Source organism: Trichechus manatus, unplaced genomic scaffold, assembly GCF_000243295.1.
Source record: "Trichechus manatus latirostris isolate Lorelei unplaced genomic scaffold, TriManLat1.0 scaffold00117, whole genome shotgun sequence".
NCBI classification, from domain to species: domain Eukaryota; kingdom Metazoa; phylum Chordata; class Mammalia; order Sirenia; family Trichechidae; genus Trichechus; species Trichechus manatus.
This window is the reverse complement of record NW_004444053.1, coordinates 6,532,575-6,544,857: the sequence shown is the minus strand read 5'-3', so window position 1 is coordinate 6,544,857 and position 12,283 is coordinate 6,532,575. Positions and strand designations below refer to the sequence as shown.

At 39.1% G+C, this 12,283-nt stretch overlaps 1 protein-coding gene across 4 annotated transcripts in view; it reads right to left on the bottom strand.

The window, feature by feature from the left end:
* Positions 1 to 12,283, bottom strand: part of DNM3 (dynamin 3) — a 717,102-nt gene that overhangs the window by 416,887 nt on the left and 287,932 nt on the right. For all 4 annotated transcript variants that reach the window (XM_023738465.1, XM_012557752.2, XM_004384112.3 and 1 more), the window contains exon 12: positions 5,351 to 5,421. In XM_023738465.1, the coding sequence (XP_023594233.1) occupies positions 5,351 to 5,421 (71 nt within the window). The remainder of the gene's footprint in view (positions 1 to 5,350; positions 5,422 to 12,283) is intronic.

The following is a 12,283-nucleotide window of genomic DNA, read 5'->3' as shown; positions in this document are numbered from 1 at the left end:
CTCTACAGCAAAGAAGCTCTTTTATATTACTCCCAAGAAAGATTATGAATACATCCTGAGAATCCCAAGGATGCAACTTATCACATGTAAGCCGCCCTTGTCCAACCAGATTGAAGCCAGAGGGAGAAGAAAACTACGTGATGTCAAGCCCCCTGCAGAAACCTGAGTGAAGTCTCAGGTTAAATGTTATCCTAGAAAATGCTACAAAACTTGGTGGCCTGTAAAAAAAAAATGATTCATTTCCTAAGATTCATTTTAAGAGTGAAGACAAAGTTCAAAATAACAGATTTGAGGATCGAAGAGGAAAGTGGAAGTTCACTCTTTAAAATGGTCCTTGGAACACTAGAATTTGTAACTATGAATAGGTGATATTAATGTGGTTGCTCAACCCTATATTTCTACCTGATAACTATCCCAGTAAGCAACCAAGCATTATTTTCTGAATTTGCACAGAAAAGCCATAAAAGGACCTTTTTGCGGTCCAATACCTAAGTTATTTGATTCTAGGACGGAACATTCTCATTTAAGAATAGGAACTAGAAACACTACTATAATAGAAAAAAGCAAAAGAATGTAAAAGGAAAGACCAAGGACTAGTCTGGAATTTGGCGCCAAGGTTCACATATACTGCCTTTAGTAAAATGGCAACAGAGGCATTCCAGACGATCAGGAAAGAGATATAATGAATGTTACAACCTATAGAATTTTCATGGTACTTGTATGACAAGAACTGAAGTCTGCAGACTGCTATCATTTGAACTGTGAGAAAACAGGTGTTGAAACCTACTCAGCAGATTGAAAAACAAACAGACCTTGGTCTGCCACATATGGCATAAAGATATTACTTTAACGGTCTGTTTCTGAAGCCCACCTTTTTCTGAAACCACTGGAGAGCATTAATCTTAGTAAGTCAGAAGGCAAGTTGTACCCACGGAACAAATGGAGAAGAGCACAAGTATTTGAAAGCTCATTTCCCAAGGCATTCAGTTAACAAGCCCGCCTTTTTGTTCAGGCAGCAGGATTTCTTGAGGAGAAGTGAGTGAAGAAATAATTGAACCAGCTCTTATTTTCTGAAATAACAAAAAACTAGTTAGATTGCATTTAAAAAATAGAATTTACGGGGTTTTTTCAACAGGAAAGAATAAAAAATCAAAACCCATAAATCATGAGGAAAGTTATTCTTTTTTCTGAAATACTGAACTGTTAGGTTCAGAAACTACATTATAGTTGAAAACTCAAGCTTTTATAAGTCAGGAAATTCCAAAGCAAGCCTACGGCAGAGCTTACTTGGCCACGTTACACGTGGCACATATTCTACGGTCCATGTTTAACAAATAACTGGGAGATGAAAAAAAAAAGTTCCACATATTCAACATGGCAGAATAAATTCTATAGCAGAAAGAAGAACTCTGAAATGTCTTAAACACTACTCTGGAAGTTAATATTCCATTAATCTAACTTTAGCAATTTGTTTCCTTTTTTTTTGTCAGAACAAAAAGTCATCTCAGTAGAAAGAAACTCACATGAGCAAAATACTATGTACATCACCATCCTATAAATGTGAGACACAGTTCCCCCCTTTTTGGCAACTGTCTAAAAATCTCATGAAAAAAATGCTTAGTTTCCTCAAATCCAAACTTTAATTTCTATCTTTGGAACTTGAAAATACTTACATAATTATCTTCAAATATGGCTTGACTGTTCTTCCTTGATGGAAACAGCATTCCTGCCAACTTTAAAATTTATAGCTACAACCATATTTTTTTAATTTTTAAAAGCACAGAAAGTACCACAACCCCTCAAAGTGATTTTGAAATGAACATTTCTTCATCTTCATAATTATTCCATGTCACACTGAAACTTTCTCCAACTCAGTATACAAATGGAAAGAACATTTACCTCTGAGTCTCATTCCAAAATATTACATTTGAAGATAATGACATTAACAACTAAAAAAGAATTCCAACGGCAATCACACTTCAGCCATTATGAATTCCATTACAAAGTAAAATGGTGCTCCTAGTAATCAAAATCCTGTGTGTGTGTGTATGACACACTCTCGCTTTTACAGACTAAACTGCAGTTTTCAAAGCATTTTTCACATAATTTCATTTACTTGATCCTCTGACAATCCTGAAAAGTATACAAGACAGGAATTATAATTCCATTTTCTAGATCAGTAAACTGAGATACAGAAAGGCTAAGTGACTTGCCAAACCAAAAGTTCATCAGCAGAAAAACTTGGAAAAACAATCTGGACTGCTGCCTCCCAGACTACTCCTTTAAGGAATGTTCAGATATGCAGTTTAAACTAGATGAGAAATATGCAAAGCTGCTGGATTTCTAGGGCAGTTTCAACAATGCTTCTTTTTCTCCCCAACATCATAAAGGTTTAGCAGTCTATCTTCAAACAAAAAACCAAACCCATTACCTTAGAGTCGATTTCCAACTCATAGCGACCTTATAGGACAGAGTAGAACTGCCTGATAAGGTTTCCAAAGTTTGAAATCTTTACAGAAGCCGATTACCACATCTTCTCCTGCAGAGCAGCTGGTGGGTTCAAACCACTGACATTTCAGTTAGCAGCCGAGTGCTTTAACCACTGTACCACCAGAGCTCCTGCAGTAGTCTATCTTACTGCTGGAAAAATAGGGGTGGTTACTTGGATTACAGGGACTGCATTAAAAGGCTGTGTTTAAAATATTTAAATTTATAAAGTTATATGCCTTTGAAAAACCTAGAAATCAGTATGATAATGTAGTCCAACAACTTCTGAAGTAGAAAATATTCAGATTTACCGGGGAAGAAATAAATTTTGAACCATCTATCTTAAAAAAAAATTAAAAGAGTAATATAGAAAAAGAAGTTCCAAGAAAAATGGGTTGGGGGATGTAATTCGTAGCTCTGGTCACATCCCATGTTCAAAACTTGAATCTTCCCAAACTGAACACGACCTTCTCCACACATTCCCCTTGAATGAGGATACCACAAGGCAACACTGCAGCATTTTTTCACTTCTAAGTTTTCATGCCAAGTTTACATCTACATTTGCTACCTTTTTAGAAGAATCTAACTGACACTTGTTATCAATAAAAAATCAACATTAAAGGTAGCATTACTGTTGTTTGAAATGACACAATGATTTGCTTGTTTTAGAAACTCCTGAAAGAGGCAAGTGAGGTAAATGGAGAATGAGTCAGTTTAAATTTTTACATGTGTTTCTCTACACTGCTCAATTATTAAGTAAACTCCTAAAAGGCAAAAACAATTTTTTTTTTTCTTTTTCTTTCTTCTCCTCCACCCCATAGCAACTGGAGTAGAGCTTGACATGGGCCACATGGAGGTCACTGACTGTGGTGGAAGCCAGGCAGAAATTCTCAGATCCACCTTGCAGGCCTAGGGACACAGAGGCATATTAGAGTCTCAGTTTCTTCTGCTCGTCACTTTGCAGAAGAAAACAAGCAGTGGAGATGGTGAGAGTCATGGCAGCAAGAAGAGAAAGGTGGCAGGTCTCTGTGAAAATGCCTATGCAGGAAATACCTATCTAGAAGGTAGATGGGCAGTGTGGCTAGGAAGACAACTAGACAAGGGAACATATTGATCACTGTGTTATAACAGTTTATATGTATGTCACAGACAGAAAACCATTGAGCAAAATATACCTACCACACAGTAGTAATATCCAATGGATGCAAAATATTTGTACAGTACTGGTCAGGCCTTCACAACTACATGCAAGTATGGAGAGGTGTAATGTTCTGTTGAATAACAAGGCCTTTTCTTCCTGAAACACGCATATAAGTTCCTCAGGCCACTGTTTAGTTTCTTCTTTGAGGTCAGGACATAATTAATCAGATTGGTTTTATATTTTGATGCATTTTATTTGTCCCTGCTCTTGAACACACAATTCAAGTAAATGTACACAGGCTTTATTAAAATAGGCTATATTTTGTATAATTGAAGTTGGAACCACTTACATGCCATAAATACATTTTAGAGTTAGAATCAAGGTTCTTGAAAAGTAAACAAAAACTGGTTCTACTAAAGGGCAGGAGTATTCAGGGTCTTAAAAATGTCACATGGTGAATAACCAACCCTGAATAAGCATAATGTCTACATGACAACATCTGTGAGGAACAGCAATATATGCACAAGTATATATAAAGCACGTATCGACTCATATGCATGTGAAAGCTAGACAATGAATAAGGAAGACCAAAGAAGAAATGATGCCTTTGAATTATGGTGTTGGGGAAGAATACTGAATATATGATGAACTGCCAGAAGAACGAACAAATCTGTCTTGGATGAAGCACAGCCAGAGTGCTCCTTGGAAGCGAGGATGGCGAGACTTCATCTCATGTACTTTGGACATGTTATCAGGAGGGACCGGTTCCGGGAGAGGAGATCATGTTTGGGAAAGTAGAGGATAAGCAAAAAAGAGGAAGATTCTCAGCGACATGGATTGACACAGTGGCTGCAACAATGGGCTAAAGCATAACAACAATTGTGAGGATAGCGCAGGACCGGGCAGTGTTTCGCTCTGTTGTACACAGGGTGGCTATGAGTCAGAACCGACTCGACGGCACCTAACAACAACAACAACATAAAAGCATATACACTTTATAGAAAAGAGAATGTTCATCCTAAAACATTACACCTACATGCAAAAGGGGCAGTTTAAAAAGAAAATAGGCCTCTACATTCTGATTCAGGGAAGTTGAAATCGCTTGTCCTTGTGAATTGCACTTGATATTTCAAATTTATGTGAAAAATTGTTCCCCAAAAAATTTTAAATGTGCATTTGTTACTGCATATCTGTGGGAGTTCAAGTACAAACTGCAGATCATCGTCCAAAAACAATGAGTATCTAACACACCTGTGATTTTACATGCTGCATGATGAAGGAGTCAACTACTTTATCAAGAGAACAGTAAATACCCCTACAACATGGCCATGAGGCTCAGACCCCCTAAAAGGGTAGATTTGGGGTTAATCTTAACACAGACTGCACTCTCAAAAGGCGATAGGGTTGTAGTAGAAATCTGCAATGTGTTTTCTATACAAAACAAGAAGGAGGAAAACGAGGCTAATGGGGCACAATAGCCCAGGATAAGGACTAAAAGGCAGGAGAGGACAGGAAAGCTGGTAATAGGGAACCCAAGGTTGAGAAGGGAGAGTGTTGACATGTCATGGGGTTATTAACCAATCTCATAAAACAATATGTGTACTAACTGTTTAATAAGAAACTATTTGTTCTGTAAACCTTCATCTAAAATACAATAAAAAAATTAATTAAAAAAAAACCCAAGAAGGAGGAATGCATATGACAATCAAACACTTCACGTACTTTGCGAAGCCAATGAAGTCTTCGTGGTTGGTATTGATGTAGGAGACTTGGATGTCAATCAGTAACAGTACCTGTAAGTTGAAGAGAAACACTCATATTAAAAATCTCAAGCATTAAATTGAGTAATTGCCAGCAAATTATTTATCTCCATTTAATTTTATGAAAAGAATGCTTCAATTAGAATGAAATGTTGCATTACATTTTTTTATTAGACTGTCTTAATTATTTTACTCTAAATTCAGAAATTAATTAAAAATCTACATGAAAGTAAATATGAGTACCACATGAAGACAACAGTACTGCAGTCTATAGGCATGTACTATTTGCTGACTTCACACAGACGCTAGAATTTTTCTACTCTCCTAAACTGTAGGGATAAGGTTCAAAAGAAGGGCAAGAGCATATAAGAAAGACATGTGGCAGGAAGGCCAGTGAGGGGCTGCTCTGAACTTCCTGCTCCTGTAGACATCCAAGAATTAGCAATATCATCGCTTGTCTTTCCTCTCAATCCTCTTCTTTCTCTTTAAGATCCTTCTAGGCAAGCAAAAGAAGTATCTCATTAACCAACTCCAAAAGGTGATATACAAATAAATAGAAGGACTTCTTGAGGTCAATAAGCTTTCTCATCAAATCAATTAAAATGCATGCTTCAGCCAGGACTCTGCTGAAATATCTTCTCAGAGGGATCTTCCCTGCCCATTCTATCTCAATTATTCCTTTTGTTCTCCCCACTAAGCCACTTCTTTTGCTAGGATGCTGAGACTTGTCCATAGGGGAAAGAGCTTAAGAATCCCTGCTTCAATACCTCCATAGCTCTGTACTTTGACTGTGCAGCATAAATCTAGTCATCACAGTCATCAAAAGTCCATTCAACAAGTATTTACTGTCTTCTTTCACAACTTTTCCCCCACTATGGCCAGAGGAGAAAAGAACTTTATTTATCACAGGATATTACTCAAAATCAAGGTCTGCTCTTTGAGAAATAGGGGAAGGTAAGAGTAGTAATGGCAAAGTCTCTTTCTCTTTGCTCTGTTTATAAACTAAGGAAGTGGTTACAAGGGGGCCAGGTATACAATACAAATCAGGTATTGTAAATAGGTAATGCAAGGAGACCTGGTGGCACAACGGGTTAAGTGCTAGGCTGCTAATCAAAAGGTTAGCAGTTCGAACCCACCCATCAACTCCATGGGAGAAAGACCTGGCAATCTGTTCCCATAAAGACTACAGCCTAGAAAACCCTATGGCAGTTCTACTCTGTCACATGGAGTCTCTGAGTTGGAATCCACTCGATGGCACATAACAACAACAACAAATAGGTAATACAGTTAGAGACAAAAGACAGTGGTAAGTATTCAGGCAAACTAGAGTATGTGGGTACCACCTAAAGAAAGACATGGAAATATATTTCAACAAGAAAAAGTAAACAATTCAGGAGTCTCCGAGTGGTGCAAACTATTAAAAGCCAAAGTACTCAAGGTAACAGCATCATTAAACATCTTCTACATGATACTATGCAATGGGTATTTCCTCAGGAAAATCTTCCCTGATCCTCACCCCCTGTCATCACCCAAGACCAGGTTGGATCATATTATTATTCGCATATAGTCTATATATCATAATTATATTTTATATTCTTATATGTTACATTCACCAATGGCACCCTATACCTGCATTTACCACAAATGTAATTAATTCTTTATCTAATTCTTTGTTTGGTGTTTCTCTTCCCTGCAAGACTGTAAGCCCCATGGAAGCAGGGATTATGTTTGTCTTATTCATTGTTTTATTCCCAGAATTTAACAAGATGCATATAGTAGGTGTCCAATAAATACTCGTGGCTGTAAATATAGTAACTATATACCAGCTCTGAAGAACAGTTTGCTTTAAAGGGAGCAATTTATTCCTGTACAATTAGTATATGGCCACTTATTATATTTTCTCAGTACCCAATGCTATGGGCTCCTAGGATTTGCTTTTGTGGCTAATTTCAACCGGTCATCTCACCAAATCTTGCTGTCAGTCACAAGAGGACCAGGGAAAAGGACAGAATGAATCATCCCAATGGATTACTCCACCCTTGCAACCAAAAAAAAAGTCAAGACATAGGGGCTATTGGGTCAATAATATCATGCTTTTATGAGACAATTTCATATTATCAGATACAGTTCTCTGTTTCATCTCTTAAAAAAGAAAGACTGAAGAGTTAGGAGGAGTGACCATTATTAGATTATCTATGGTATTGCATCTACTCTTTCCACAATAAGGCCAGATTCTGTTGAATGTTATACTCCCAAATCCATTTGGCCAGGAGTTTATACTAATAAACTATAATATTTAAGCACAAATAAATTGTTGCCACCATAAGGACCAAACTATCTGCATAATTCTCTGCAATGCCAAAGATTGTCATGAATATCTTGGATGTTCATACACATTAACTTGGACTGCAGTATAGGAAAAGAGTGAAAAAAAGTAGAAGATATAGCTGTCCTCATTCATGTTCCTGGAAACGGGGAGTCTGTGTTCATCCTAGGAAAAGAGCCAGATCACATGTTGGGGATGAAAAGGAAAACAGTACATATTTTTCTTTCTTTCCTTTTCAGTTTCTCAAAGTTTCTTACTGCTTTTTTTTGACCTAAGTTTATTGAATATTTAGTTCAAGAAAAATAAAGCTATCCCTAGAAGCAGTGATTAACCACAAAGTCAACTACCTTGACATGCAATTACATGCATGGAAGTACCTGGAATAGTACCCAGCAGACATAGATGTTCAAAAAAACATTGTCTAAGAAAAAAGCTCAAGAAGTGAAGCCAACGGGGCACCCTAGACAGAAGCACCACGCCGTCCCTCTGCAGCAAAGACCCGAAAATCTAAGTAAAACAGATAACAAATGTCTTTCCTGGAACCCTAAGCCTCAAATGAAGGAATAAAGAACTAGATCAAGTACCGAATGCAAGAAGAAATTGAAGGAAAATAGAGAATGAAGAGAGACATGGAGTGGAGGTCCCCTACCAACTAACATTGCACAGTGTTGCCATCTTGGAGTGCAGCCAGCAACAACCCCGGACAGGGAGTATGGGAAGGCAACTTCATGGAGCTCCGAACAGGAGACAGAGCACCCAGTAACAAGACAAACACACTTTCCCACCCTTCACCCTTCTGCCCAGTACACCACCTCACCCTTTCCTGAGATGCCACACCGCACTGCCTTGGCTAGAGACTACCAGCTCGCCACCAACATGGGTCCGCCTTGCCCCCACTCACTGGCTCCTGTCACATCATTTTTTTTCCATTTCTTCCTTTCCTTTCTCCCTCCCACTTAGACCCATACTCCACCTCTACCCCTTCCCACCGGGCCAAGATGCACCACCACAGGTACAGACCTACTGGCCTACCACTGTTCTGGGTCTCCCCTGCCAGCTCCTGCCATGCCATTTTTTTCCTTTCCCCTTTCTTCCTTTTCTTTCTCCTTCCCACCTGGCCCCAAACACCATCTCTATCACTTCCCACAAGGCCAAGCTGCACCACCACAGGTAGAGAGCCACTGGCCCGCTGCTGCCCGAGGTCCCACCTGCCCCTACCTGCTCCCACCTGCCGGTGCCTGCCACACTGTTTTTTTCCCTTCTTTCTTTTCTTTCTCCCTCAAACCTAACCCCACATGCTACCTCTATCCCTTCCCGCCGGGCCACAACAAACTTCTGCGGCTAGAGAGTCAGCAGCCCACAGCCACCTCGGGTCCTCGCAACCCCACCAGTCAGTTCCCACTATGACATTTTTTCTTCTTTTCCCCTTTCTACCTTTTCTTTCTCCTACCCACCTATCCCAGAATGCCAACTCTATCCCTTCTTGCTGGGAAAAGTTGCACTGCTATGGATAGAGAGCTGCTCGCCGGCCATATTCTACCACTCACCTAGCCATGTATGCCACCTCCCCCGCTTCTTGTCAGCCCCCAGGTCTGTCCCATCCCCACTGGTGGGCCACCCCTTTTTTTACCTTCTTTCTCTCTCTTTTCTTTGTTCTGTCCACCTAGCCCCATATACCACCCCTCATTCCCACCAGCCCTCACCATGCCACTGCGGCTACAGCATCCCCAGCTCATGCCTGCCCCAGCACCAAACCTACACTGCCCTCCCCTCTAGCCACTCAACCAGCTGCTGAATGGAGGGAAGTGAGCCCATACCACTCCCCATCTGATACCCCCACCTATTTAACATGGGGATGTGGATCCTCCCACATGGCTGGACCAACATCAGGAGGCACACAGCACCCACCTAGTATACCCTCAGCCACCTCACCAAACTGGTGTACAGCAAAGTAGGTTCACGCTGCCTGCTACTGCCATGCCCACGTGGACAAGGTGGTGAGAACTATTCTGCCCACAGAGGAGCCAGCAGAAAAGCATGCCTGCCTGGTCTGACCGCCCTGACATATCAAAACAAAACAAAGAAGCAGGGTGAAACAAACTAACATGCAATCAATAAATAAAGAAAATAATACCTTAATGTCTCAGAGACAGCTGACAATATCAAAACATATAAAAAAGCAGGACAAGATGGCTGCAACAAGTGACCAAAATAAAGAATCAGATGACCATCCGGTAGAAAACAAGGCAGTGGAACTACCTGATATGGAATTCAAAAGACTGATATTTACAGCTCTCCAAGAGGTCAGAAAAGAAATTAAGGAAAACACAGATAAAACCAAGGAAAAAATGGACAAAATCATGGAAAACACAGACAAAACCAATGAAAACAGCCAAAATCAAGGAAAACACAAAGCAATAGAAGAATTCAGGAAAATAATACAAGAACAAAATGTCAAAATAAATAAAAAATAGAAATCATACAAAAACAGTAACTAAATTTCAAAAAATAAAATTTCAGAAATGGACAACTCAACAGACGGTTTTAAGAGCAATTTTGAAACAATGGAAGACAGAATCAGTGAGATTGAAGACAAATCCATGGACGTCACTTTCTTTGGGAAAAAACAGAGAAAAGAATGACAAAAAAGTGTTAAAAAGCAAAGATGTCACTTTAAAATCTGGACTAGGAGAAAGAAGGGGTTGAGTCTATCTCAGGAAGATTACCAAGGAAGAAGCCTCATTTAAAAGTTGTCAAAAATTCAAAATAGAAGCAGTATGTTGCAGAAGGCAGTGGCCGTTACTGGATGTTAACACCGCTGTTATTAGCACCTAATCTAGGTTTTGTGTTCCTGCTGGGTAGCAAAAATTTTACTGGCACTCTGAGCTTAAATGAACCTCACCATATTACAGGAATCATAGACTAATTGATATGCATTTCCTTATATTTTGGAGTCTCTTTAAATGAGACTTAAGAAGCAGCAACCTCTTTTTTTTTATTGATGTGGGTGGTTTTCTAAAAAATGTCATAGACTCAATAGATTGTTTTGTTCAAAATACTGAAATAGAGGCATAGTTTCTGTTATTATCTTTCTAAATTGAAAAGAAAGGCAATACAATATTAAAAATTAGTTACAGCAAAAAGAAAAAGAAAAAAGCTCCCAGGCAGACTTATGGTTTTTCATATTTTTAATTTTTCAGATTTGTCCCCATAAAGCTTCCAAATTAGAGGTTGGTAATCATTCTATTTTAAAAAAAAAAGACAACTGCAAAAATGCCACAAAGCAATTCTGGTAAAGAGGCCTGAAGAAATAGACCTCTCTCTGAATAGCTACTTCAAAAATGTCCATGGCAGCACAGAGTTCAGAAATCTAATGTGAGTTTCTATCCCAACTGCCACATTCACATTACCAAAAACCTGCATGTCTTTACTGTGCTACACAGGAACATATGAGAGGAGGTCAGTACCAGCTTCTACAGGCAGTGGATTAACTGCCAGACCAGGGTGCCTGAGATTGTCATTTAGAAAGAAGATGCCCGCCCGATCCCCATCAGGGGAATCGATTAATGACTACATCAGAATTGCAGATGGAAGACCATTTCCCATGAAATCTGAAAAGGCAATTCTTTCTCATTTCTACTATGTGTTATAGCTCTTCGGATGCATGGGAATAACAACAAAAATAACTAACATTAAAAACTAAGAGCTATACTTGAATGACTTCATTTCATCCTCACAAAATGCCCATGAGTTAACTGTCATTATCATCCCACTTTTAGATGAGTAAATTAAGGTATAAAGCTGTCAAGTAACTTTTCTGAGCCTACACAGAAAGTATATGGTAGAATTTGGATTCAAACCCAAGCAGTCTGAGCCCAGAGGCCACAATCTTAACCACAGTGCCAAGTCTGACTATGTAATTTTATTAAAACAAAAACTCTGGAACATGAAACAAGGAAGAGCTACCAAGTGACTTACATATGATCACAAAATAGTTAAAATAATAATTGCACTATTTTTACTTAACATTGTTTTTACATAGAATCTCTAAAAGTAGGATGTATTATCATTTGAATTTTATAAAGACACTAAATTGAAATGGTTAGCATATTTACTTTAGGTCAGGAGTACAGCTGATAGCAGAACTTAAGTCTTCTCAGTCCAGCAGGTGCCTGGGGAAATCTCTGGCCTTGGGCATATATGTCAGCCCTCAGCATGCTTTCACTGACTTATAAGTTAATATTGACTTGATTATCTCCACTAAGTTTCAAAGCCTTATTTTCTCCATTTTTGGCTATTGTGGCTACCCAAGAGTGTGAAAGTTGGAAAACAAGTGATACTATGAAAAATGATTAACTTTCAAAGAACAATGACTAAGAAGCAGTAATATAATGAATCCCACAGCCCAAGTCGAGAACATGCTGTCACTGGAGGTGCTCACAAATTTCCCAACGTTCTGGGCTTCCATCCCTCAGTCTCCTTCCTATCTCCTTCCCCCCACACACACACACACCTCACACACACACACACCTCACACACACACACACCTCACACACACACACACCTCAC